At 42.6% G+C, this 24,696-nt stretch overlaps 1 protein-coding gene across 1 annotated transcript in view; it reads left to right on the top strand.

The window, feature by feature from the left end:
* The window catches only part of LTBP2 (latent transforming growth factor beta binding protein 2), a 137,836-nt gene that overhangs the window by 6,121 nt on the left and 107,019 nt on the right, over positions 1 to 24,696 (top strand). Inside the window, exons 2-3 of the mRNA XM_035108559.3 lie at positions 3,296 to 3,366; positions 21,500 to 21,743. Of these exons, the coding sequence (XP_034964450.3) occupies positions 3,296 to 3,366; positions 21,500 to 21,743 (315 nt within the window). The remainder of the gene's footprint in view (positions 1 to 3,295; positions 3,367 to 21,499; positions 21,744 to 24,696) is intronic.

Raw genomic sequence — 24,696 nt, 5'->3', positions numbered from 1 at the left:
ATAAATTATTGTATTTTAATGCTTCTGGTGGAAGCCGCCCGGAGTGGCTGGGGAAACCCAGCCAGATGGGCGGGGTATAAATAAATTATTATTATTATTATTATTATTATTATTATTATTATTATTATTATTTTTCCCCAAACCACACCAAACTGTTAATTAGCTGATGTCACTCCAATAGGCAGGTCATGTCAGCTGATGGGTGGAAGACGAGGTTCAACTCTCTGTAGGGAGCTGGTGTGTGTAGCCAAAGAAACTGAGTTTAACTTTCACTCATAAGCTGATGGGCATGGTTTAAATCTTGCCCAGCCCCCTGTAGGATGAACAGGTAGTTCCATCCTGCTCTGTGATGCTTTGCCAGTGTGCTCCCTGCAGTACCCCCCCATACACTTTGTGGGTCAACTTTGACAAGTGGATAGCTACAGGGAGGGGCTCACATAATAATGCCACTTCATAAATTTTAAAACATACGAGATGAGAATAGGATCATGCCTGCCTGCTATGTTCTGTGTAGGGTTGACATCCATGTGAAGGGGCTGCATGCAGACGGAGGTTTGTCCACAGGGCTCTCCATGTGAGAGTGAACCCTGATTGTCTCAGGGTCCCCCACTTGTATAGAGAAGCTCTAGATGAGTACATCTGCATGTTCACTTGGCCCCCTTGCACTGAAGCCAAATGTCTGGATGGTGGAGGGTGTAGCTCAGGCATCCCCAAACTTGGCCTTCCAGATGTTTGGGGACTACAACTCCCATTATCCCTAGCTAACAAAACCAGGGATGATGGGAAATGTAGTCCCAAAACATCTGGAGGGCCGAGTTTGGGGATGCCTGGTGTAGCTGATAGATGTGATCCTGGTGTTCCACCATGTTCATCAGCATGTGAGGGATATCCAGATCCAGAGGGCACCAGGTTCGTGGTGAAGATGGCTGTATCCTAACAGAACAGGCACTAGGACCTGAAACCTTTCTAGCCTTCCTCTGAAGAAGGGCTGCCACATTTCCAGATGGGCCTTCAAAGAAATGAATGGAAAGAACCAGCGATTTCCTCATAACCTCTATAACCCTGGTGCCAAACCCAACAAGTGTCCATCTGTACTTCAGTGTTTATGAATTGTTAGTATCATAAAAGAAGAGGAACAGTTATTTTAAGGTTCTGAAGCTATTGCCTACTTATAATGAACACCTTCCTTACCCTCGCTGAAAAATCCACTGTGTAAACAATGCATCGCTCTGAGTTTCATACAGGGGCCCACATCCTCCCCTCCTTGCATCATTTAGTCTTTAAAGGGGGGGGGGGAGAGAAGGAGGAAGAGAATGAACACCCATGCCATATGTTTAAAGCACTCCTTAGCCCCTTTAACAGTCAGGGCTTCCCCCAGAAAATCTTAGAAAGTGTAGTTTGTTAAGGGTGCTGAGAATTGTATGACCTTTCACAGAACAGCTGTTTGCCTGTATGATGCTAACCTTGCAGCTCTTCGCCTCCAACACTGCTGGTGTATAATGCCCAGCTGTAAAGTGTACAGTCTCCCCCTCCCTTTGGCCACCTGGATGGACATAGGGCTTCTTCCCTTTACCCATTTACTAGTCAGTGGTTACTGCATTATCAGGTAGTAATTCTGCTGTGTGTCTGCATCAGCTGTGATTTGATCATTCAGCTGTTCCCAATGCAGAGATGCAGCAGTCTCATAGGAGACTGTTGTTTCTCTGCATGAATCACTGGCCAAGGTTTCCAAACATGAAGCACAGTCAGAAGAATGACAGGGAACAGGGTCCTCAGTGGAAAGACACTTGTTCCTTATACATTTGTAGAAGTAAACTGATTTGGATGTAAGAAAGAAGTGTGCTTCCGGCATTCATTGTGTTAAAGTGTTACGTGGTTATTGGAAGTTTATGACATGCTGCTGTGCCTGTGAGGTGTATGTGTGTGTTTAAGCAGATTTTTTATCCTAAGGAAGGTAGCCAGGTGTGGGCAATATAACTTGTTTTTAATGTGAACAAGCTGTGCATGTGTACTAGATTGCAATGGGACTTACTATATGCCAAGGTTCTGGAGCTTATTCCATCAGGAATTGCTGGTTTGGTTTACAGCCAGAGCTTTCCTCGTAGCTTGGTGAGTCGTCCTGCCTACAGGAATCGCTGCCACGTTGTGCCAATAAGTTGAGGAAAGTACTGGAAATGTTTCTCCACCAGTTTTGCAATATCCCAGTTTACAAATCCTTGAGCAGGAATAGGAAGCTATGCTACTGCCTTCTTTGCTGTAACACGGTTGGCCTGGGGAAAACATAAGCTGAGGTTGTCAGTAGCTTAGAAAAAAACACTTCAACAAATTTCACCAACTGCAGATATCAGTCTTCTCAATTTTTAATTGAGCCATTAGATTCTGCTATATGCTCAAGATTACACAACAATGCTACATAATGGCTTGGAGTAGTTTAGCATAACCTTCCCTAACCCTCCATATGCTTTGGACTAAAACTCCCAGCAGCCCCATCCAGCATTACCAGTGGTCAGGAATTATAGGTTTTGTAGTCCACAATATCTTGAGGGCACCACATTTACTACCCTGCTCTAGAGCAGCGATAGGGGACCTGAGACCTTCAATGTTTGCTAGACTACAAGTCCTTTTAATTCCTGATCATGGACCATGCTGGATGAGGCTGAGGAGCCCAACAAGATCTGGAACTCCCCAGGTTCCCTATCCCTGCTCTAAAACCATATGTATCACAAATGTCATTCTCGTCACTAGTACCTGTAGATGATGGAATCTCACCTTTTTAAATTTCAACCATGCAGATGTCAGCTGATGTTTCTTAATGGAAGTTTAGGCACTTTAGGAAGGAGATAAAGGTAAAGGTACCCCTGACCATTAGGTCCAGTTGCGGACGACTCTGGGGTTGCGACGCTCATCTTGCTCTATAGGCTGAGGGAGCCAGCGTTTGTCCACAGACAGCTTCCGGGTTATGTGGCCAGCATAACTAAGCCGCTTCTGGCGAACCAGAGCAGCTCACAGAAATGCCGTTTACCTTCCCACTGGAGTGGTACCTATTTATCTACTTGCACTTGACGTGCTTTCGAACTACTAGGTGGGCAGGAGCTGGGACCAAACAACGGGAGCTCACCCCATTGCAGGGATTCAAACCACCGACCTTCCAATCGGCAAGCCCTAGGCTCTGTGGTTTAGACCACAGCACCACCCACATCCCTGGAAGGAGATAACAATAGCTAAATAAAGGAGGGGGTTTCAAGGTGCACCCAATGTAACATTTCTTAATTATTATTATTTTGCAACTTTCTAGGCCAAATGCCTGTGGGGGTCAGTGCTGCTCAGGGTGGACAACAGCTCCTGGGACCAATCGGTGTATTAAACGTGAGTACTGTATAAATAATTAAATCATCTTCTCTGGGATTATTATAATAGGAATTCCTGTATTATATACTGTAGTGTCAGTTCCCATAGTAAGGGGCACAGGTCACCTAAGCCCTGTTCAGGCATTTAAGAAGTGTGGTCAACAAGCTTTGGGGTGGGGATGATGGTCATAGAAACATACTGTATCTCTCCCGTTCACTTCTGGAATGAACTAGCTGAATAGAAAATGACCATTTGGGCCTGAAGGGAGCCCACACACAAATAGATGTGTTCAGGCATTCAAATGAACATGTGTGTTGACTAAAGTTTTCTTGGGGTGCATTAAACACAGGTTTAATGCAAAAGGATGGATTTGTAGGATGAGAGAGGTGTGTCACCACATAAGGTATTGTGGGAGGGATTCCTACCTAGACCTACTTCAGTTATTGATAGTGATTTAAGAGGGTAGCCATTTCTGCTCCAACCTCTTTTTGTCATAATCAGTGATGCAGTTCCATTTCTGCCAAATGCTATGTTACTTGTCTTGCTGTCCTCTATTTAACACAAGTTTTGAAACTATAAAACTTACATAGCTTACATTCAGTTCAATGTAAAGGAAATGCCAAAACAATGTAAAAAGAAATCTTTAATTACGTATCGCTTGCGATCTTAAAGAACAAAAAAAATGAAGGAATACCAATCCTATTGGGTTGATTGGTTCCTTTTCCTGTCTACAGACAACATACAGAAGTAGTCAAAAGTAGCTGACTGGGGGAATCATGGGGATAGTGCAGATGGTGCAGTCTACATAGAGGGAGAGACGATATGTAAGCCCACACATAAGGCATGTGGGCACTTGCTCCTGTGTTTCTGGTTTTGCCCTGCAATGTTGAACCACAATAATAGTAACTGGAAGCTATAAGGGAGTGAAGAAAGGCTCACAGACAAGTTTCTGGATGAGGTTACATGATTAGAAGAAGGACAACCTTTGCATGAAGTGATGGTTCTGACTGGTTCCAGAACATGAGAAAGTTTAACCACTTGCTCATTAAAAGTGGTTAAAAGGCTGCACTGGGAGGGACAGGGATGTGATAATCTGTCTTTCATGGGGCATGACTGCACTCAAGGGAGATAATAGGGAGAGATCATAGGTCTTTGTTTGGTTGCCAATCAGTTATGTACTTTCCTGAGAGCTGATCTATTAAAGAGGTCCGAGCAGAAGGGTTTAATCTGAAACTGGGTGACTCTGAAAATCCCTGCCTCTACTTTATAGCTTTCCTGAGACTATCCTAGTGGGAATCCCCACCCCCTGCCCCACCAGCTTAGGCTATTGCTTCAGCAATTCCTCTCTAAATTTAAACATGGGATCTTGTAAGCTGGGGCCTTCCACAGGGCTGTTTTACTTTCAGTATATTCATAGGTACAGGGACAGAGTGGAGTGATTTACAAGTAAAAAGGCTCATGGGGAGGCTATGATGACATCATTAACCATATGAGCTGGAAACTTGGGGAAGCAGTTAATTACATTGTAAATCAGGGCAGCCCATTGGTTACTGGTCCGTTATGCTAACCTTTGTATAAAGGCATGCTTTTAAACATCCAAACATGGCAATCCCCTAAAACCCCAGAAGAATGATAAAGAAGTACTTAATCTCATCCACATTCATATTTAGCACTCACTCCTTCCGATATCACAGTTCTCCACACAACAACCTGTCTGAACAATTTCAACATGCTGCCCAGAACAATACTTCAGAGTTTTTTTTAAAATAGGGATGGATCAATCTATTTCTAATCTGTCTCTGTTTTGTCCTACTCCTGCATTAATCTGCGAAGGTTTTTATATATATATATCCATGCTGTATTTAAATTTTTGTGTTATATGATTACTATTTACTTCATTTATGAATCGCTTCCCACGAGGCATCCTGAACCAATTTCCAATATAATAAGAACATATAGGAAAATAGTTAAAGCAGTTGCACATATAAAAAGAATTATATATGTTAAAGTAACAACAGGACTTCTCTGTATGCATGTCTAAGCATATTTTTATTTCAATGTATCCATGTCTAAGCATATTTTATCCTAAGATATTCATTTTAATGCATGTTTCTAAATTTTTTGAGCTGAGAAATGCAAAATCCAGATTTAAATTTCATTCAAATCTATGCATTAATCTGGAAGGTGTGAATTAAGTTGGTTCACTTTTAAACTGCAGACTAAATGGAGTTCTTCCCCATGCCAATTTTGAAATCATCACTTCATTCTTTACTTTCTGTGCCCAGCTTACTATGGAGGTCTGGGCTCTAAGACTGATTATTCAACAATGAATGCCCAGGAATGCCTTTTTTCATGTTACATTTTACATGTGACATTTTCACTGTTGGGGGAAATAATCATAGACCAGGACAGAACAACTCTTCTGTTTAATTCTGTAATTTGGTGGTGAGGAACTTGTGTTCTGTGAGACGTTTGGGGACTCCAACTCCCATCAGCTCCAACCAGCATGGCTAATGGTCAGAAATAGTGGGAATTGTGCCTCCAGATATCTGAAGAACGACAAGTTTCCCATCACTGCTGCAAATCAATCTTCTTTCATTAGAAATAATGAAGACTCATGGGAAATAATAAAGGCAATGTTGAAAAAGAAATTAATATCTCCTTGAGAAACATGTCATGGCTCTGGGCTAGCTTTGTAGTATCTGTTAGCATTTTGCTTTGCTAAACTTGGAGTGGGAATTCCTTATATTCTGTGAAGGGTGGTGCTCTTTGGATGAGGTATAGAAAAGCATGCAACACATTCTACATTTTTGCAAAATGGAAGTAGCATTAGCTCGGATTCAAAGCTCCAGGACCTTGCATTAGGGTCTAGGTTACTCTGAATACTCAAAATGCCAGTTTGTGTGGCTTTGTCTTGTACCATAATTGTTTCACCAAACACAAATGGAGAAAAATAAAGAGTGTGTGCTTGCAATTTTAGCAGTCAGAAAGCATCAAAGCACAGCTGGATCAGACTAAAGGCCTATTTAGTCTAGCATCCTGCTTCCCATGGTGGTCAGTCTATGGGAAGCCCAGAAGCAGGACAGGAACACAATAGCACTTCCCTGATCATGATTCCCAGCAACTAGTGTTCAGAGGCATAGTGCCTCTGAACCTTGAGGGTAGTATATAGTCAACTGGAATAGCTGCCATTGACAGCCTAATCCTTTGTGAATTTGTCCATCTAAGTAGAACACGGGGCTGAAGTTGCATGAACAAGTTTTTCTTAATGCAGAAGAAAGTGGATCAGCAGTACAGACAGTAATGTTAAGAGCAAGGGCAGAAGCAGGAGAAAGGCACTCTTTATTTTCTGCAGAGCGAGGGGAAAGTGTGACTAAGCCGAATTGAATAATGATGGCTATAATTTGTGGCATGGACTGTGAACAAAGCAGTAGCTAATGGCAGCAAAGTAGATGATGATCAGTCACAAAAATAATGGCCTGTATTCAGATGTAGAGTCGTTTTCAAGGCCATCCCCTTCCTTTGATTTAAAGTAAAGAAACAGGTGCTTTCAGCCTTTAAAAAATTGGCACCAAGCACGTATAGCAAGGGTGTGAAATCTGAAAGATCTGGCAGCTATTAGATGCCTGGCCAGTGAGGTTGGAGTTGTCTATCTGCCAATGTGCTGAATAGGACTTGTCATTGCATTACATCCTTCAGCACGCTGTCAGTTTGAACAACTTCCCTCATACACATCAACATGAGAAGACTCTTGGATGATAAAGATTCGGAGGGAGAGGCAAGTAAAAGTGAAAAGGTTGTACCAACAGAGAGAGATTAAATGGTACTTGTTTTTATAGTTGTTTCTTCTGTAATAGCAGAACCCTTTATTAGCTGCAGCCTGATTACTTACTCTTAAATTTTAATATTGACCACGTGATCTGTAAAATTGTGTTTTGGCTACCAGTGTTAATTGTGTTAAACATTTTAAAAAAACCTATATTAAAAATATTCAGCTGAGTCCCAATATGACTTCAATAATACTTCTTCGAACCATTGCGTATTGAGTAGGTGTGATTGGGAGCCATGTTTAAAAAGTTAGCATAACATTTTTACATAATGCTATACAGGCAGAATTCATAACAATCCCATTTAACTGAGAATGGCCAGATATAATGGCTAAAAGTGGAATAGCTAATATGAGACTTTCCAGATGTTGAATTCCATCTCTAGCATGGCAAGGGGGGGGGGTGAGAATTACAATCCAACAAAATCTGGAGGGCCACAGGTCAGCAATCTCTGGGTTAAAATAACTCTTTATTTTAGGCTCTTTGCTTCAGCTTTCTTTTCCTGAATGCTTTCCTAGAAAGTTCCCTTGTTGCCTAGATGATCCCATATTGTTTCTTGCAGAAAACTTAAGTGTTTAATTTGGATGTGTGTGAGATGGGTGGGTGGGTGAAACAAAAAGAGAAAGAGAAATTATCCTGGCTGCTATACTAAATGCATGTTGTTGTTGTTTAGTCGTTTAGTCGTGTCCGACTCTTCGTGACCCCATGGACCATAGCACGCCAGGCACTCCTGTCTTGCACTGCCTCCCGTAGTTTGGTCAAACTCATGTTCGTAGCTTCGAGAACACTGTCCAACCATCTTGTCCTCTGTCGTCCCCTTCTCCTAGTGCCCTCAATCTTTCCCAACATCAGGGTCTTTTCCAAGGATTCTTCTCTTCTCATGAGGTGGCCAAAGTATTGGAGCCTCAGCTTCACGATCTGTCCTTCCAGGGAGCACTCAGGGCTGATTTCCTTAAGAATTGATAGGTTTGATCTTCTAGCAGTCCATGGGACTCTCAAGAGTCTCCTCCAGCACCATAATTCAAAAGCATCAATTCTTCGGCGATCAGCCTTCTTTATGGTCCAGCTCTCACTTCCATACATCACTACTGGGAAAACCATAGCTTTAACTATACGGACCTTCGTCGGCAAGGTGATGTCTCTGCTTTTTAAGATGCTGTCTAGGTTTGTCATTGCTTTTCTCCCAAGAAGCAGGCGTCTTTTAATTTCGTGACTGCTGTCACCATCTGCAGTGATCAAGGAGCCCAAGAAAGTAAAATCTCTCACTGCCTCCATTTCTTCCCCTTCTATTTGCCAGGAGGTGATGGGACCAGTGGCCATGATCTTGGTTTTTTTGATGTTGAGCTTCAGACCATATTTTGCGCTCTCCTCTTTCACCCTCATTAAAAGGTTCTTTAATTCCTCCTCACTTTCTGCCATCAAGGTTGTGTCATCTGCATATCTTGAGGTTGTTGATATTTCTTCCGGCAATCTTAATTCCTGCTTGGGATTCATCTAGTCCAGCCTTTCGCATGATGAATTCTGCATATAAGTTAAATAAGCAGGGAGACAATATACAACCTTGTCGTACTCCTTTCCCAATTTTGAACCAATCAGTTGTTCCATATCCAGTTCTAACTGTAGCTTCTTGTCCCACATAGAGATTTCTCAGGAGACAGATGAGGTGATCAGGCACTCCCATTTCTTTAAGAACTTGCCATAGTTTGCTGTGGTCGACACAGTCAAAGGCTTTTGCATAGTCAATGAAGCAGAAGTAGACGTTTTTCTGGAACTCTCTAGCTTTCTCCATAATCCAGCGCATGTTTGCTATTTGGTCTCTGGTTCCTCTGCCCTTTCGAAATCCAGCTTGCACTTCTGGGAGTTCTCGGTCCACATACTGCCTAAGCCTGCCTTGTAGAATTTTAAGCATAACCTTGCTAGCGTGTGAAATGAGCGCAATTGTGCGGTAGTTGGAGCATTCTTTGGCACTGCCCTTCTTTGGAATTGGGACGTAGACTGATCTTCTCCAATCCTCTGGCCATTGCTGAGTTTTCCAAACTTGCTGGCATATTGGGTGTAGCACCTTAACAGCATCATCTTTTAAAATTTTAAATAGTTCAGCTGGAATATCATCACTTCCACTGGCTTTGTTATTAGCAGTGCTTTCTAAGGCCCATTTGACTTCACTCTCCAAGATGTCTGGCTCAAGGTCAGCAAACACACTACCTGGGGTGTACGAGACCTCCATATGGTGGTTGACTAAGTAAACCACAGCAGTTGCCTGGTTCCTTCTGGAGCCTTTCACACATTGCAGCCATGATGTTTACTAATAGGATTTTCTCTTGATGACTCTGCCATTGTGCTAATGACACAAGGATATTGAAAACATATTTCTGAAGTTTTGAATAAAATGAGCATTGCGATTGCATTGCGTTTGAATGAGAACCTGGCAGGACAGATGCAATAATATGAACTGAATTACCACCCTCATAGTCTTGCTGTACTTAACGCTGTCATCATCCATCCTTTGATATTCCTGCTGTAGTCCTCTTGCCTTGTGCCTTTACCGCTGTTGGCCAGATTTTAAGAAGCATAAATGGGTAGCTGCCATCATGTGGCGACCTTTCTCATTATATATTATCACTATGGCTGCATTATGTTTGCATGAAATTTAGATACGTTTCCATTGAGCTCATCTGCATTCCTCGAAGTCAGACACTGCCACGCTGTTACTTGTCCATGCTAGGATGTCACACCAACTCCTTGCCTTGCTAGTTATCATTTGTGTGTGAAATGGATGATAAGACAGAAGGGGAACAAGACTTGAAGAAGGTGTTACAGATTCCCAAATCTCTGCGGCCAGGACTTCAGTAGGGTGAGCTAGGGATGAAGTCTGCCTTCTCCCAAAAGCCTGCAAGTGCTGAAACAGTAATTTACCAAGTGCTTCCCACGGATTTTCATATGTCCTGTGTTTCTAAGCAATTAATTCAGGTACACTCTGATCATATGCTGGACTGCTCATTAACTGTGTGTTGGACAATTTGTTTTGACAAAATGCAAAAGAGTGGATTGAGGTTGCTCATGCTCAGCCAAGAAAATTAAACCCTTTTCAGATCTCTCTCCCTGCCCCCAAAGATATCAGTACTTATCTCCTAGATTCTTCTGTTTTGTGGTTTGATTCCGCTTTCATGGGTTGTCAGACTGGAGTGCCTCTCCCCAAAAGTGCTGCATTTCTGCCATCTACTTACTATTTCTCCTCACCTGAAAGTAAGAAACTTCTGGGAAAAGCTTTCTGAACTACTTGACTGGGTGGTTGCAACTGAGCAGGGCCCTAGCAGTATCACGATAGTCAGATGGGAACAATGGCTCAACTGAAGCATTTTTCTCTGTGGAATTCTTAAGAAGAGGAGGAGGAGTTAGGATTTGATATCCTGCTTTTGTCTCAAAGCAGCTAACAATCTCCTTTCCCTTCCTCCGCCACAACAAACACTCTGTGAGGTGAGTGAGGCTGAGAGACTTCAGAGAAGTGTGACTACTAGCCCAAGGTCACCCAGCAGCTGCATGTGGAGGAGCAGGGACACGAGCTCGGTTCACCAGATTACGAGTCTCCCGCTCTTAACAACTACACCACACTGGCTCTTCAGTAGGCCTCTTGGGAGTTGCTTGTGTCCTTGATTCAGAAACAGCACAAGAATAGCCATAGGAACCCTTTGCAGAATGTCTGAAATAATAAGGGGCAAATGCTGCTAAGGCAACCAAGTTGTGGGATCTGGCCATGAGGAAATACATTTCAGTACAGCATGCATTATGTGTGCACAAGGTCCCAAATTCAACACCCTCACCACTGTAACTCTAACTAAAGGGTAGCAGGCTAGAAAAAATGGTTTTGGACTGAAATTTTGGAGAGATACTGCAAGTCAGAATAGATGGCACCAGAAAAATCTGACTTGGTATATGAGAGCTTTGTATATTACACAATGAGAAATTCATAGAGAATTTCCAGGCAGAAGACAATGCTGTGGAACTGTTACAAATAAGACTTAATTGGCTGACTCCAAGGGCTACAGTGTTACATGAGCACATGCTGTCCATCAGAATGTTGGGTCATGAACCTTCGCCACATGGTCACACACCACACATATCTGGAAGGATCTGAATGCTCATGTGCACACACTGAGTGTGGTGAGGGAGATCAACACACTGTCCCACTCTGGGTGGGTCCACAAATGCACCCACAGAAGGAAGGATTATTCCCGGTGAAATGAGCTTGCTTTCCAGAATTGCAGAGTATTCAGCCCTAGCATTCTAGTGTATTGTGGAAGTTGGTAGTTTTTGCCATAACCAGTGGCAAAAACTACATTAATAAACTACATTGGTGGTGGTGGTGTTGTCATCGGCCTTCTGTAGGAACACATTCAAAGTGGCATATAAAAGTGAACATAATATGGAAATACTAAATCTAAAATGGTACAATTAAAACGGTTAGAAATGAAATGCTAAAAGCAATTGGCCAGATTCTAATCGGATCTGCTAGCAGAAGCTTGTGCAAACTTCTCCCATTTCCTCCCCCTGCAAACCTCCACATTCCAGAACAGTACACAGGGAGAGGAGAGGAGAAATCCTTGTATAGTGGTACCTCGGGTTACAGGCGCTTCAGGTTACAGACGCTTCAGGTTACAGACTTCACTAACCCAGAAATAGTACCTCGGGTTAAGAACTTTGCTTCAGGATGAGAACAGAAATTGTGCTCTGGCGGCGCGGCGGCAGCGGGAGGTCCCATTAGCTAAAGTGGTGCTTCAGGTTAAGAACAGTTTCAGGTTAAGAACAGACCTCCGGAATGAATTAAGTTCTTAACCCGAGGTACCACTGTACTTACTGATGGATCTTCTTAGTGCTACAGTATGTTGAATTTCACCCAGTATATTATGGGTAGGATTCAACTAAGTTTGTGTTTGTGCAGAATGAGGTCCAGTCATACAACAGGACTTCTCCTTCCTCTTTACTCCCTGTGTACTCCCTGCAGTCCTGAAATGTGGTTGGGGGGGGGGACCAGAGCCATAGCTGCGGGGGCACCAGAGGGGCATCATTGAGTCTCCCAGCATGTGTGTGTGTGTGTGTGTGTGTGTGTGCGCGCAAATACACATGAGGGGTGCCAAACTGGGTCTTTGACCTGGGTGAAATAAAGCCTAGTTTTGCCCCTGGCAGGAACTCCCATAATATGTTTGGGTGTGTGTGCGCAAGGGGAGGACAGGGAGGAAAAGTCCTGTTATGCAAGCAGACTTCATTCCCCATGTGGATGCCCCATATAACACTATGTTGAATTCCATCCTCTGTTTTCAGGGACATGTGGCCTGAAAACGTTATAACAGTATTCTATTAGTAGGTTAAAAGTGCGAAGTGGCACAAGCATTCGAACTGCTTAGATTTGTCTGAACAAAATGGAGCTCCTGGATCTGACAGTTCAAAACCATGCCCAGGACTGGATTCAGCGCCTACTTACACAGCTGGGAGTCTCCTACCACTTAAATCTCTTCCCTTTCTTCTTAGGGCAGTGTCATACTTTCTCCACCGGCCTTTTTATAACCTTATCTTTTGGGCTGTGTCACTTCCGAGCTCTTAGTTTTCAAAGCTGCTGGCTGATTAAAGCCTTCCACTCACTCAAGTGCTCCTGCTGTTAGTCTGAATGTGTCAAGGCTTGTGCTGGAGTGGAGATGGAGGCTGCATCTGCTTTGTCGAAATCCATTTGCATGATGTGGAAGTGCAGGATTCATCAGCATGCTGGGGGGGGGGGGGGAGAGAGAGAGAGAGAGAGAGAGAGAGAGAGAGAGAGAGAGAGAGAGAGAGAGAGAGAGAGCATGCCCTACCAGGCAGCAACATTGCTCTGAAAGTGGGGGGGGGGATTGGAGGCAAGTTAAAGTTAGCACAGGGAGGTGGTGAAACTGCAGGGAGAGGAGGAAACTTTACTGTTTGGTTATTCTTATGTATCAGTTTTGGCTTAAGGTTCTCCATAAGGACAGTGACTAATAGGAGAAATTGCAAGTAGAAAAGAGACCAATTGCCTCTCTGTCCCCAGCAGCCCTTTGGCAAAACTTTATGTAAAGCCAAAGGTTTGCCAAAGCCTTGGGGAACCAGCATAGAACCATAGAACTGTAGAGTTGAAAAGAACTCTAAGGGCCATCTAGTCCAACTCTCCTGCAATGCAGGAATTTCAGGTAAATCATCCCTGATGGATGGCCATCCCACCTCTGTTTTAAAACCTCCAAGGAAGGAGAGGCCACAACCTCCCAAGAGAGTCCATTCCATGGTTAAACAGCTCTTACTGCCAGAAAGTTCTTCCTGGTGTTTAGTCAAAATCTCCTTTCTTGCAACTTGAATCCATTGGTTTAAGTCCTACCCACCCCCCCAGAGCAGGAGAAAAAAAGCCTGCTCCATCTTCCCTGTGACAGCCCTCTAGATATTTGAAGGTGGCTATCCTATCTCTTCTCAGTCTCCTCTTTACCAGGCTAAACACATACAATGCCTTCAACCATTCCTTGTAAAGCTTGGTTTCCAGACCTTTGATCATCTTGGTTGCCCTCCTCTACACACGTTCTAGCTTGTCAACATCCTTCTTGGCCTAAGTGTAGAGCCTTATGTTTGTCCCCATAGAAATTCAGTTTTCCAACCTGTTAAGATCATCTTGAATGCTGAGCATCCATGCTTAGGGCTGAGTCCAGGAGCATTCCCAAACCATGAACATGTGTCTTCAGGGGGAGTGTTACCCCCTCCAACACAGGCTGGATCCTTATTCCTTGTCCTGCCTTCTGACTGATCAAGAGCCAAAAACTAGGCAGGATGTCTTACAGTGTGAATGTGACCTTTGAGCTCATCCAGACTTCTTTTGTGCCATGTTTCTAGGCACAGGACAAGACTTTAAACCTCTGTGACCGATAGTTGTTATTTGTCTTGACGCTTTACTGCTGAATTAGAGCAAATAGCAACCGGGTTTTCTGCAGATTGCCATTTGCTTTGATTCAGTGGTAAAATGTGGAAAAAGTGTTGGGACAGAAAACAACTCTCGGGCATGGAGCTTTAAAGTGCAGACCTGTGTCTGGAAAGCGCAGCACAAAAGCAAGTCTGGATGAGCCCTGTGTTGCAGTTACAGTAATTGCACATTTGGAGCTTTCCAAGGTGCTGTAGCCAACCACTGAACTGTCTTGTAGGTTCTTGCTATAGAGAAGTCTAAACATGGTGGTGCTGAGTTGTCTGGACTGAGTGTGAGGAACAGGGGCAAGAAGAAGAGCAAGAAGTGGTGGTTTGGTTCTGACAGAGTTGCTAAAACAGGGATAGCCAATGTGCCCTCTAGATGAAGTTGAGACTACAACTCCCATCAGTCCCAGCCAGTATCGGCAACAGTCAAGGATTATTGTTCTGATTTAGCAAAATCTAGAGGGTGCCACATTGGCTACCCCCTGTCCTAAGAGGCATGGGATGGAATGGAGATGGTTTTGTGGAGAGACGGTTGGATTTTTGTGAATCTAGCGCTGATTACTTAATCTGTATGTTTGTAAATAAAGAAGTTACTGTATTATGAAAACACATTGGGTCTTCAGCATGCTGTTGTTCCAAGTGAACTGACCTTGACAAAGACTGTTCAGAAAGTCCCACTGTTCAAGGGAAGGAAAATGAAAATGTTAAAACAGTATATTCCTCAGCTAGATGTATATTTAAAAATCACTAGGCATCTAATACATTATTAGAACCAACTTTGATATTTAATGTCAGCCAGTGATAGAAAGCGGAACTCAGTAGTAAGACTTAGATTGCAATCCTTATACTACTTATCTGGGAGTAAGCCCCAATGAATTAAATAGGACTTACTCATGAGTAAACATGGCTAGAATTGCACTGTACAAACTTTGAACCATAGTTCCTCATAGCTGGGACTCCCATAAGGTGTGATATTTTCTCTGCAAGCTAATTAGAAATGAGAAAGTGTATCAGAATCACCACACAGTGTTTTCCCCTCACCAGGTGGTGACCATCAGGTGTCCATCCAGTTAAGAAGGACAATTGCCCTTGAATAATAATAATAATAATAATAATAATAATAATAATAATAATACCCCAGCCACTCTGGATGTTTTCCAGGAAAAATACAGAGGGGAAGGAAGAAGAAGAAGAAACCATCAAACATTAAAAGCTTTCCGAAACAGGGCTGCCTTCAGATGTCTTAACTCTTTGACACCTGCTGGGAGGGTATTCTATAGGTGGGTGAGACTACCGAAAGGCCCTCTGCCTGGTTCCCTGTAATTTCACTTCTCGCAGTGAGGGAACCAAGGAAACAGCTTTCACCTTTGTCCCTAGCCCACTAGAGATCATTGACCAGCACGACAAAGGCCGTTTCTGTCCCATGATGGGGCCTGAATCCCAACTGGAAGGGATCCAAATAGTTTGCATCATCCAGACATGCCTAGAGTTGTTCAGCAACCACCCACTCAATCACCTTGCTGGAGAATGAAAGGTTTGAGACTGGGTGATAACTGGCCTAGGATGTTCCAGAACATGTGATTGTTCCTCAGCAGTACTTTTATATTTGGTTATTTTGAGGCATGAAAAATAGCCACAACTATTGCACACCCTCAAATGGTGAGAAGGTTTAGGGGCAGTGCTACCAGGTTCAGTTTTCTTTGGATGAGAACACTGAAGACTTAGTATCTCAATATATAATTGCTTTATTTACATATGGTACTCCCCTCCATGCCCAGCACTTTCCCCAAATCTGTTCCAGAGGGTTGGAGGAAAGCCCTAAAACAAATTTAGGGGTGCACAGGAGGAGGAGAGAGGGGAAAGTTTGGTAGTGCAAACAGAAATCCTTTCACTGGTGGAACTACTTACTCAGCACTAAGTATATTGATGGTGGTACGCTGGAAAACAGGTACCAGGAACTTCCAATATGTTCAGTGGCGACCAGGCTGTCTCAGCATGTTTACTGTAGGCCAGGTTCTACAGTTGTTAATGTGATTACTCCTGAGAAGCTGACTAACTCTGTGCTCTGGAATACGGGGCCAAGGATTGACTCACTGTCTCAGAAGCTGAACAGTAGAGAGCATGCTGAGCTGCCAGACAGTGTCTGAAAACATCCCGCCAGGCCGGGAATGGCAGCATCTTTCTCTCATTAAAGGTTTTTCTGGGAACGAAAGAAATGCTTTTTTCAGACCTGGGCTCTTGGCCATTGGGACTCCTGGTGACTTTTCAAGTGGTAGGCTGTTGTTTGCATGGATTAATTAAAAGGGTTGTGTCAAAAGACCCTTAAAAAAAACAACCCCTTTCCAGACAGGGGATGGTAAATTTCAGCTGGGCCTCAAGGTCAAGATATTCTGTCTTTCTTTCAAGCAAGAGGCTAATAATTTATGAGTGTAAATACTCTTTGGTTCCCCTAGCAGCACACCCCTCCCACTTTTTTTCTTAGGCCTTTTAGGTTGCAGGCAGCACAGTGACTGGAATCTTTGCAGCTACACAAGGGAGAAGCATGTTGTTTCACATGTCTAAATCTTATTCCTTTCAATATGAGCTGAATATCCAACCACTTCAAATGGCTTTGTGAATCCCACTCATAGAAGGCTCACTGTAGTTTAGCTAAAGTTGTTGCTTGGATCTAGGGACGACTTGAGAGTCTTTGAATGAAGCCACAACCCAAGCGAATTTGAGCTCAGGTTTTGAAGGACTCGGTATTAAGACAGGGGAAAGAGTTTAGCTCCAAAGCTGAATATGTGCCTCAAAAACTGCATTCCATGTTCTAATTTAATTTCTGTGTTCTGCTCTACATTTCTTTCTCTCTCACACCACCGGGGTTTTCCAGTGAGGGCTGGATCTCTCATTTCTGTTCTCGTGTGTGTGTGTGTGTGTGTGTGTGAATGCCACATCATGGGTAGAATTCTTTGGTCTTTTTATGAATTATTTGTAATGTGGGAACTGAAATACAATGACCAATAACTATTAGCCTGTTTCCTGAGGGTCAATATGCATATAGCAACATTTGAGTGTTAGTCAAAGCTATGGGCTCTAGCTTTACAAGATACATGGTATGTGCCCTAACTTCTGCTAAGCTCATTCCATGACACTAACACACATTAAATACACCAAAGTATATTTCAGGTTGAGATTTATTTTATTAAAAAGAATATTTTATTGATTTTTTGAGATGCATTCCTATCCAGAAAATGACATGAGCCAACAGTAACAAAGAAACTAAAACCAACAAACAATAAACAGGAAAGTTCCTGCTTCACATAATAAAAGTTACCTCAGGATATGGCTGGATGTTCCTTTCACAACCACCAATTTTAGTATGTCCTTCCAGGATGTCTGCTGGTTTGCTGGAGGTTTTCTGTCCACCTATTTACGTATTGAAAAACCAGAACTGACCTGCACAGCCACTTACAGACAAACTGTTAAGACCACATTCATGGAAGACATTCTTACTTGGCTATGAGTGATCACCAAAGAAGAATTGAAAAACCAGGAACCGTGTCTCCATAAAATCATTTTTTAAAAAATCATTTTTATTAAATTTTATAAAAAGAAAAGAATAACATCCATATAATTGTACATTATTATAACATCCATATTAGGTAAAGGTAAAGGGACCCCTGACCATTAGGTCCAGTCGTGACCGACTCTGGGGTTGCGTGCTCATCTCGCATTATTGGCCGAGGGAGCCGGCGTATAGCTTCCAGGTCATGTGGCCAGCATGACAAAGCCGCTCCTGGCAAACCAGAGCAGCACATGGAAACACCGTTTACCTTCCCGCTGTAGCGGTTCCTATTTATCTACTTGCATTTTGACGTGCTTTCGAACTGCTAGGTTGGCAGGAGCTGGGACCAAGCAACGGGAGCTCACCCCGTCACAGGGATTTGAACCGCCGACCTTCTGATCAGCAAGCCCTAGGCTCAGTGGTTTAACCACAGCACCACCTGGGTCCCAACATCCATATTAAAAAAGACAAAAATGAAAAAGAAAAAGACAAAAATTTAAAAAACTACAACAACATATAGGTTCCATTTTCTTCTCATTTTAGTAGGGGACTTCCCCGAGTCCACCTTCTAGCGGTTCATTGCATAACATTCTTGGCATGTTCTATTTCTCAAATTTTACAACTCATTATCATATGCTAGCCTTTTTTCCATTATATCTCACTTATTTTCTTAACCTGCAACTTCACAATCGCTTATAATTCTACTCATACATCAATTCTACAATATTTTTTATAATAAATTCTAAATTTCTTCCATTCCTCTTCCACCTTCTCCTCTCCCCGGTCGCGTAGTCTTCCGGTCAGATCAGCAAGTTCCATATAGTCCAGCATCTTTATTTGCCATTCTTCCACTGTAGGTATCTTCTGTGTCTTCCAATACTTTGCTAATAGTATCCTGGCTGCAGTTGTGGCATATAAAAACAAATTGACATCTTTCATAGGCAATTCTTTTCCTACTATGCCCAATAGAAAGGATTCTGGTTTCTTAATAAAAGTGTTTTTCAACACTTTTTTCAGTTCATTATAAATCTTTTCCCAGAAATCTTTAACTAATGGGCAAGTCCACCACATGTGATAGAATGTTCCTTCCACCTTTTTACATTTCCAACACTTATTGTCTTGATTATGGTAAATCTTAGCAAGTTTTACTGGTGTTAAATACCATCTATACGTCATTTTCATCATATTTTCTCTTAAAACAGTACATGCAGTAAATTTCATGTTCTTCTTCCATAACCTTTCCCAATCCTCCATCATAATATTATGTCCCACATCCTTTGCCCAATCTATCATAACCTTTTTTGTCTGTTCATCTTTCGGGTGCCACTGCAGCAATAAACTATACATTCTGGAGAGATTTTTTGTCTTTGGCTCTAATAATTCCATCTCCAACTTGGACTTTTCTAATGGAAAACCATTTTTCTTATCCGTCTTATACAATTCATTTATCTGATGGTATTGGAGCCAGTCATCCAAGTTAGTTTTTAACTGTTCATATGTCTTTAGTTTAAACTGGTCTCCTTCTTCCACCAGAATATCTCTATATTTTGGCCATCTGGTCTCCATATTTAACTTCTTTTGAGCCTTTGCTTCTAACGGTGAAATCCAAAGGGGTGTTTTCCTTTCTAATAAATCTTTATACTTAATCCAAACATTGAACAAAGATTTTCTAATTACATGCTTTTTAAATCCTTTATGATTTTTGACCTTGTCATACCATAAATATGCGTGCCATCCAAATACATTGTCATACCCTTCCAAATCCAACGCATCTGTATTTTGTATAAAAACACCATTCTTTTAACCAACAAAAGGTAGCTGCTTCATAGTAAATCCTTAAATCTGTCTCCATAAAATCATTATGCATGGACGCTCCCCTTTCTTGTCTGCAGTGTTGTTTTAATTGTTCCCTCAACACTTTTTCATACCTTCTTTATCCACCTGTGGACAGGGAAACCTGATTGCAGCTTCCAGTTTCTGCATGTGTGTTTATTGTGCGATCCTCATGCATGCAAGTTAATCTCAGTGCCCACACAGTGTCATTGGCATCAAAACGCCAGCCTGTATTTCTCCCAATTTAATCCACTTTACCCTTTCTGTGGAAAATCTGATAGGTAAAAATCAAACAAACACAGTTATTGCCTGTGTATATATGATCAAATATCTTGTTTCTTCCCATATACTTTGGGGGTGGGGTTTCTAAGCTGTCCTATCCAATGAGGGGGATTCTTGTGCTCCTTACACCAGCTAATTCGGAAGTCACCACACTCAAATTCTTCAGCAATTATTGGAAGCCACAGTTCATTAACTTTGCACCCAAAATCCACCCACGGTCTATGTATGTTACTAATTACAGTACATCAACTTCAGCAGGAAATTCTGAGGAGGAAAAGCAGTGCACCGCTAATTATTACACACTGGGGACCCCGTGCTTCTTAAACTATCAGGAGCCAATTTTGTTTTATAATCCAGTCAGGAAACAGCACAAAAGTCAGCTTTTTTTTAGAGGGGAGCGAGCTAATTGTTCTCTGCTCAGAAGCAGCCTCACAGGTGTCCTGGATCAGTGGTGGAGGAGTGTCAGGTGGACTTGTAGCTTGTTGGTCTGCGGCAGTGCCTTGGGGGGGTTGCAGAGTGTGCCTAGGAGCCACAGGATCCCCACCTAGGACACTGGTGTGGAACCTTTTGCCATCCAGGTGTTGTTGGACTACTGGGAATGATGGGAATTGGGCTCCAACAACATCTGGAGGGCCCTGCCCTAGGACCTGGTTATTGCTTAATCTCTGCCTGTGCAAGTTTGCAGGTCTTGCGATCCACTGCTACTCCCTTGCTTGTCAACAGGGATACTGTATTCATGGCCTCCTGAATAAGGAAGTACAGTACAGAAGTTTTAAAAACTTGTGGCACCTTTAAGGACTAACAAATTGACAAAGTGTTGCCGATTCAGATGCTACATTTGAGGAAACAATTTAACCAAGAAGCAATATAACCTCTTACTTGAGAGTCACTAAATGTCAAACAAAGCTTTGCTAGCATTTTGAAGCATTTGGTGACTATGTCTACCTGTATATTATTTGAGCCACTCATTCCATTCTTGGGCTACTCACCACATTTGGTTCAAACAATTTTCTTTACAGGGTTAAACTTAGAAAAAAAATAGCCTTGTGGATTTGCAGCACTAGTCAGTTGTGCACAGTACCAATTGGTTGATGTTATCACATCAATTGGTGTTGTTATAAACCCACGTTCATAATTCTGTCACCCCTGATGCAGTTTTACTGATGTGATTATCCTTTGAAAGAATAATAATGCAACAAATGATATTTAAATGAGAAACTTATATTTGGCAATTTGAAAAAATCAGAAGTTGGAGAGCCTACCTGAAAGTACGGTAGGGGGAAAGGGATGAGATTGAACCAGCATTTGATTTTTTCGCAGTGGTACCTCGTGTTACAGATGCTTCAGGTTACAGACGCTTCAGGTTACAGACTCCGCTAACCCAGAAATAGTACCTCGGGTTAAGAACAGGATAGGAACAGAAATCGCACGATGGGGGTGCAGCGGCAGTGGGAGGCCCCATTAGCTAAAGTGGTACCTCAGGTTAAGAACAGTTTCAAGTTAAGAATGGACCTCCGGAACGAATTAAGTTCTTAACCAGAGGTACTACTGTATTGAAAAGGCAGGAACCAGCAAATTTCACCCTGAAAGAGAAAGTCTGTTACCTGTCTCCATGGGTGCAGTGAGACAGGGTAAGAGGTTCTTCTGGGGAACACATAGTTTATTGCAAGCTAGGATTGCCTCCATCTGTTAATTTTCTTCTTTGTTGCTTCAGCTGTATGTGACCCTCCATGCCAGAACAAAGGATCCTGCAGCCGCCCCCAGCTTTGTATTTGCCGTTCAGGCTTCAGAGGCTCTCGATGTGAAGAGGTGGTTCCAGAACAAGAGTATCATCCTCCTGGCCCTGTGGCTGCCTTCCAGCCCCCAGGACGCTCCCCTCTCAAAAGAATGGGCAATGCAGAGAGAGATAGCCCACTAAGAGGAAGACAGATACCTACCATGCAGAAGCTACCAGCTGGGTAAGTTTTAAGCACCAGAGCTACTGCTCCCCTTGTAAATTAAAGGTAAGAAGTGTGGAAGAGGCTAAAGATATGAGTCACTTCCAGATGACCTGTTTATTTCACATGCATCCTGGTTTGTTTGCACAATGTTTGCAGGGAAGATGCGTCAAACCAAACAGTGGTTATCCCACACTTTCCAGCACATTTCTGTCCCTTTCCTTACCACTAAAAGTTTGATTTGGAGGAGTGAGAAGCAGAGCGGGCCTATTGCACAAAAACGTCAAATCCACTTTAATTGTGCAACCTGACTTTGCCAGTATGCAATTGAATCTCACAAGCGTAATGGTGACAGGCCATGGCTTGTTTTCATGGCCACAAATCTGGGACGGCAGGGCATAAAGGTACTGTACTCAGATATCTTAATGTGACTGACATTAATTCTTAGGCAGCTAGATGGAGAGAAAGAACATACATTCAAATATTGAATACTCTGTGCAGGCAGGCAGACATAGTGATTAGTAGCGAGCCTTGGGATTTGGGACTGCCCCAGCTGCTCTTCTCCGCTTAAGACTTGCTGGCTCTGTCCCAAGGAAATGTAACTCCACTAAGAAGGGATTCTTTATTTTTAAATTTCAATATAAAAGGCTCAAAATATCCTATTACCCAGGCACACCCCTGTCACCTTAATGTTAGCATTTGACACTTCCCTTAATTTATTTTTTTCTGAATGCAGCTTTCATAAAAATTTGAAATTATATTTTTGGCAAATTTATGACTTAAAACTACAATCGATTCCTCACAGCATTATACTTTTCATTTTAAAATGTTCCGTCGGTGATTTTTTTGGGGTTTTTGTTGTTGTTGATGTTGTTGGTTGTGGTTCTGCTTACAGTTTGAAATACAAAGTGAAATTTGACCATTTTATCAAGTCACTGGTTTTAATTTAGGCTGGTATTCAACTATACTTCTTCTACCACCCAACTGCAAAAATTTGGCTTTCATGATGTGTTTTGCTGCTTTTATTTTTCTGCATTATCTGCTCTCTATTTGTGTAGAAAATAGAAACTATGTACTGCTGCTATGTTTTGTAACATTGATTATGTTTTCTTTTTTGTTTGTATTTATGGTTTTATGTTAATAAAAATACCCCCCCTTTAAAGAAGCTATACATATGAAGTAGCTGGTGTTTCCCCAGGGTGTAGAAGCCCTGAATTTATTTTAGGGACTTCAGCACAGATGTAAGAAGACACTGTTTGCTGCCTGTTGTAACGTAGATTATGGAGATGCAATTTTAAAATTTCTTGCCCATCCAAGAAGCTTAGATTGGTATATGTGGTTCTCCCCTCTACCCCATTTATTCATTACAACAGCCCTGTGAGGTAGGTTTGAAATAGTGAGTGGCCCAAAGTTGTCCAGTGAGCTTCATAGATGACTTTGGATTTGAACCTAGGTCTCCTCAGTTCTTGTTTGACACCATAACCATTACCCCACCTTCTGGTTCTAAATGGAGCTACATTGGAACCTAGGTTGTCAAATGCCTCTGTAGTTGTACATTTTGGCTTTCAAACACCAAAAGCCTGGAAGTAACTGCTCTGGTTTTTGAATGATTTTTGGAAGCTGAACGTGCTACTTGGCTTCCGTTTTGAGTTTCCCTATTGTTTTAAGGCTTCCACTGTACCTTGTAATCCTAAAGAAAGAGAAGCAGGGAAGACAACTACAGACCCTCCAAGTGTCCCTATTTTCCAGTTTCTGATTTGATCCCGGAATGTCCCACTTTTCCTCAGAATGTCCCAATTTTCATCAAAGAAATATTGGAGGGTATAGAGGCATGCAACCTACAAGCCAAGGAGACAAGGAACTATACAACCTTTAGAAGACATCTGAAAGCAGCCGTGTATAGGGAAGGTTTTTTTTGTTGTTTAGTCGTTTAGTTGTGTCCGACTTTTCGTGACCCCATGGACCATAGCACCCCATGGACCATAGCACCATCTTGCACTGCCTCCCGCAGTTTGGTCAAGGGAAGGTTTTTATAAATGTTTAATGTTTTATTATGTTTTTATACATCTTGTAAGTCGCCCAGAGTGGCTGGGGCAACCCAGTCAGATAGGCGGAATAATAATAATAATAATAATAATAATAATAATAATAATAATAATAATGGAATAGGGCATCCCTATTTTCATTGGAGAAATGTTGGAAGGTATGCAATTAAATAATAATAATATTTATACCCCGCCCATCTATGGTAGCTGGGTTTCCCCAGCCACTCTGGGGGGCTTACTGCATATAAAAAACATAGTAAAACATCAAGCAACTGTGCATTGCTTAATGCAGTGCTGTTGCCAGGTTTGGGGCAGCCCTTGGGGAAGATCCTCTGAGTGCGCTCATCACCACATCTTCCTCCTTGTCACTGCTGTTACTACTGCAGGTTTGCTTGCCTCTTCCTCTAGGCCAGGGATGGGAACCTTTTCAGCCTGAGGGCCACCATCCCACATGGGCAACCTTGGCTATGTTCTAGCTGAGCAAAAGGCAGACATTTCTATAGGACCCCCCCCCCCACATCAATACATCCAGGCAAATAAAAAATGTTATCACAGTTCAATGACACATTCCAACCTGGCAAAAGAAATCAAGGAGAGTGCAGAGCAGGACCATTGTGGCCTATGGATGAGGGGCATGACCTGCAAAGGAGTGTGGCCTAGGAAGACCCCCATGGGGCCAGATAGAGAAGCCAAGGGAGGCAGTCGCCCCACAGGCCTGACACTCCCTTCCCCTGCTTGAGACATAGTTGGTGCCACTTCCTACAGAGAGAGAGAGAGAGAGAGAGAGAGAGAGAGAGAGAGAGAGAAGAGAAAACACGTGTGTGGAGGTAACTGTATTTTAGCCTTGCTTCTCTCAGTTCTGCTTACAGTACTTGCTTGGAAAGGGCAGGTGAACAGGCAGCGAGAGCAAAAAGAATGAACTGGTCGGG

The sequence above is a fragment of the Zootoca vivipara genome, chromosome 1, assembly GCF_965207765.1.
Source record: "Zootoca vivipara chromosome 1, rZooViv2.hap1.1, whole genome shotgun sequence".
Lineage (NCBI taxonomy): Eukaryota > Metazoa > Chordata > Lepidosauria > Squamata > Lacertidae > Zootoca > Zootoca vivipara.
This window is presented reverse-complemented; position numbering and strand designations above follow the sequence as displayed.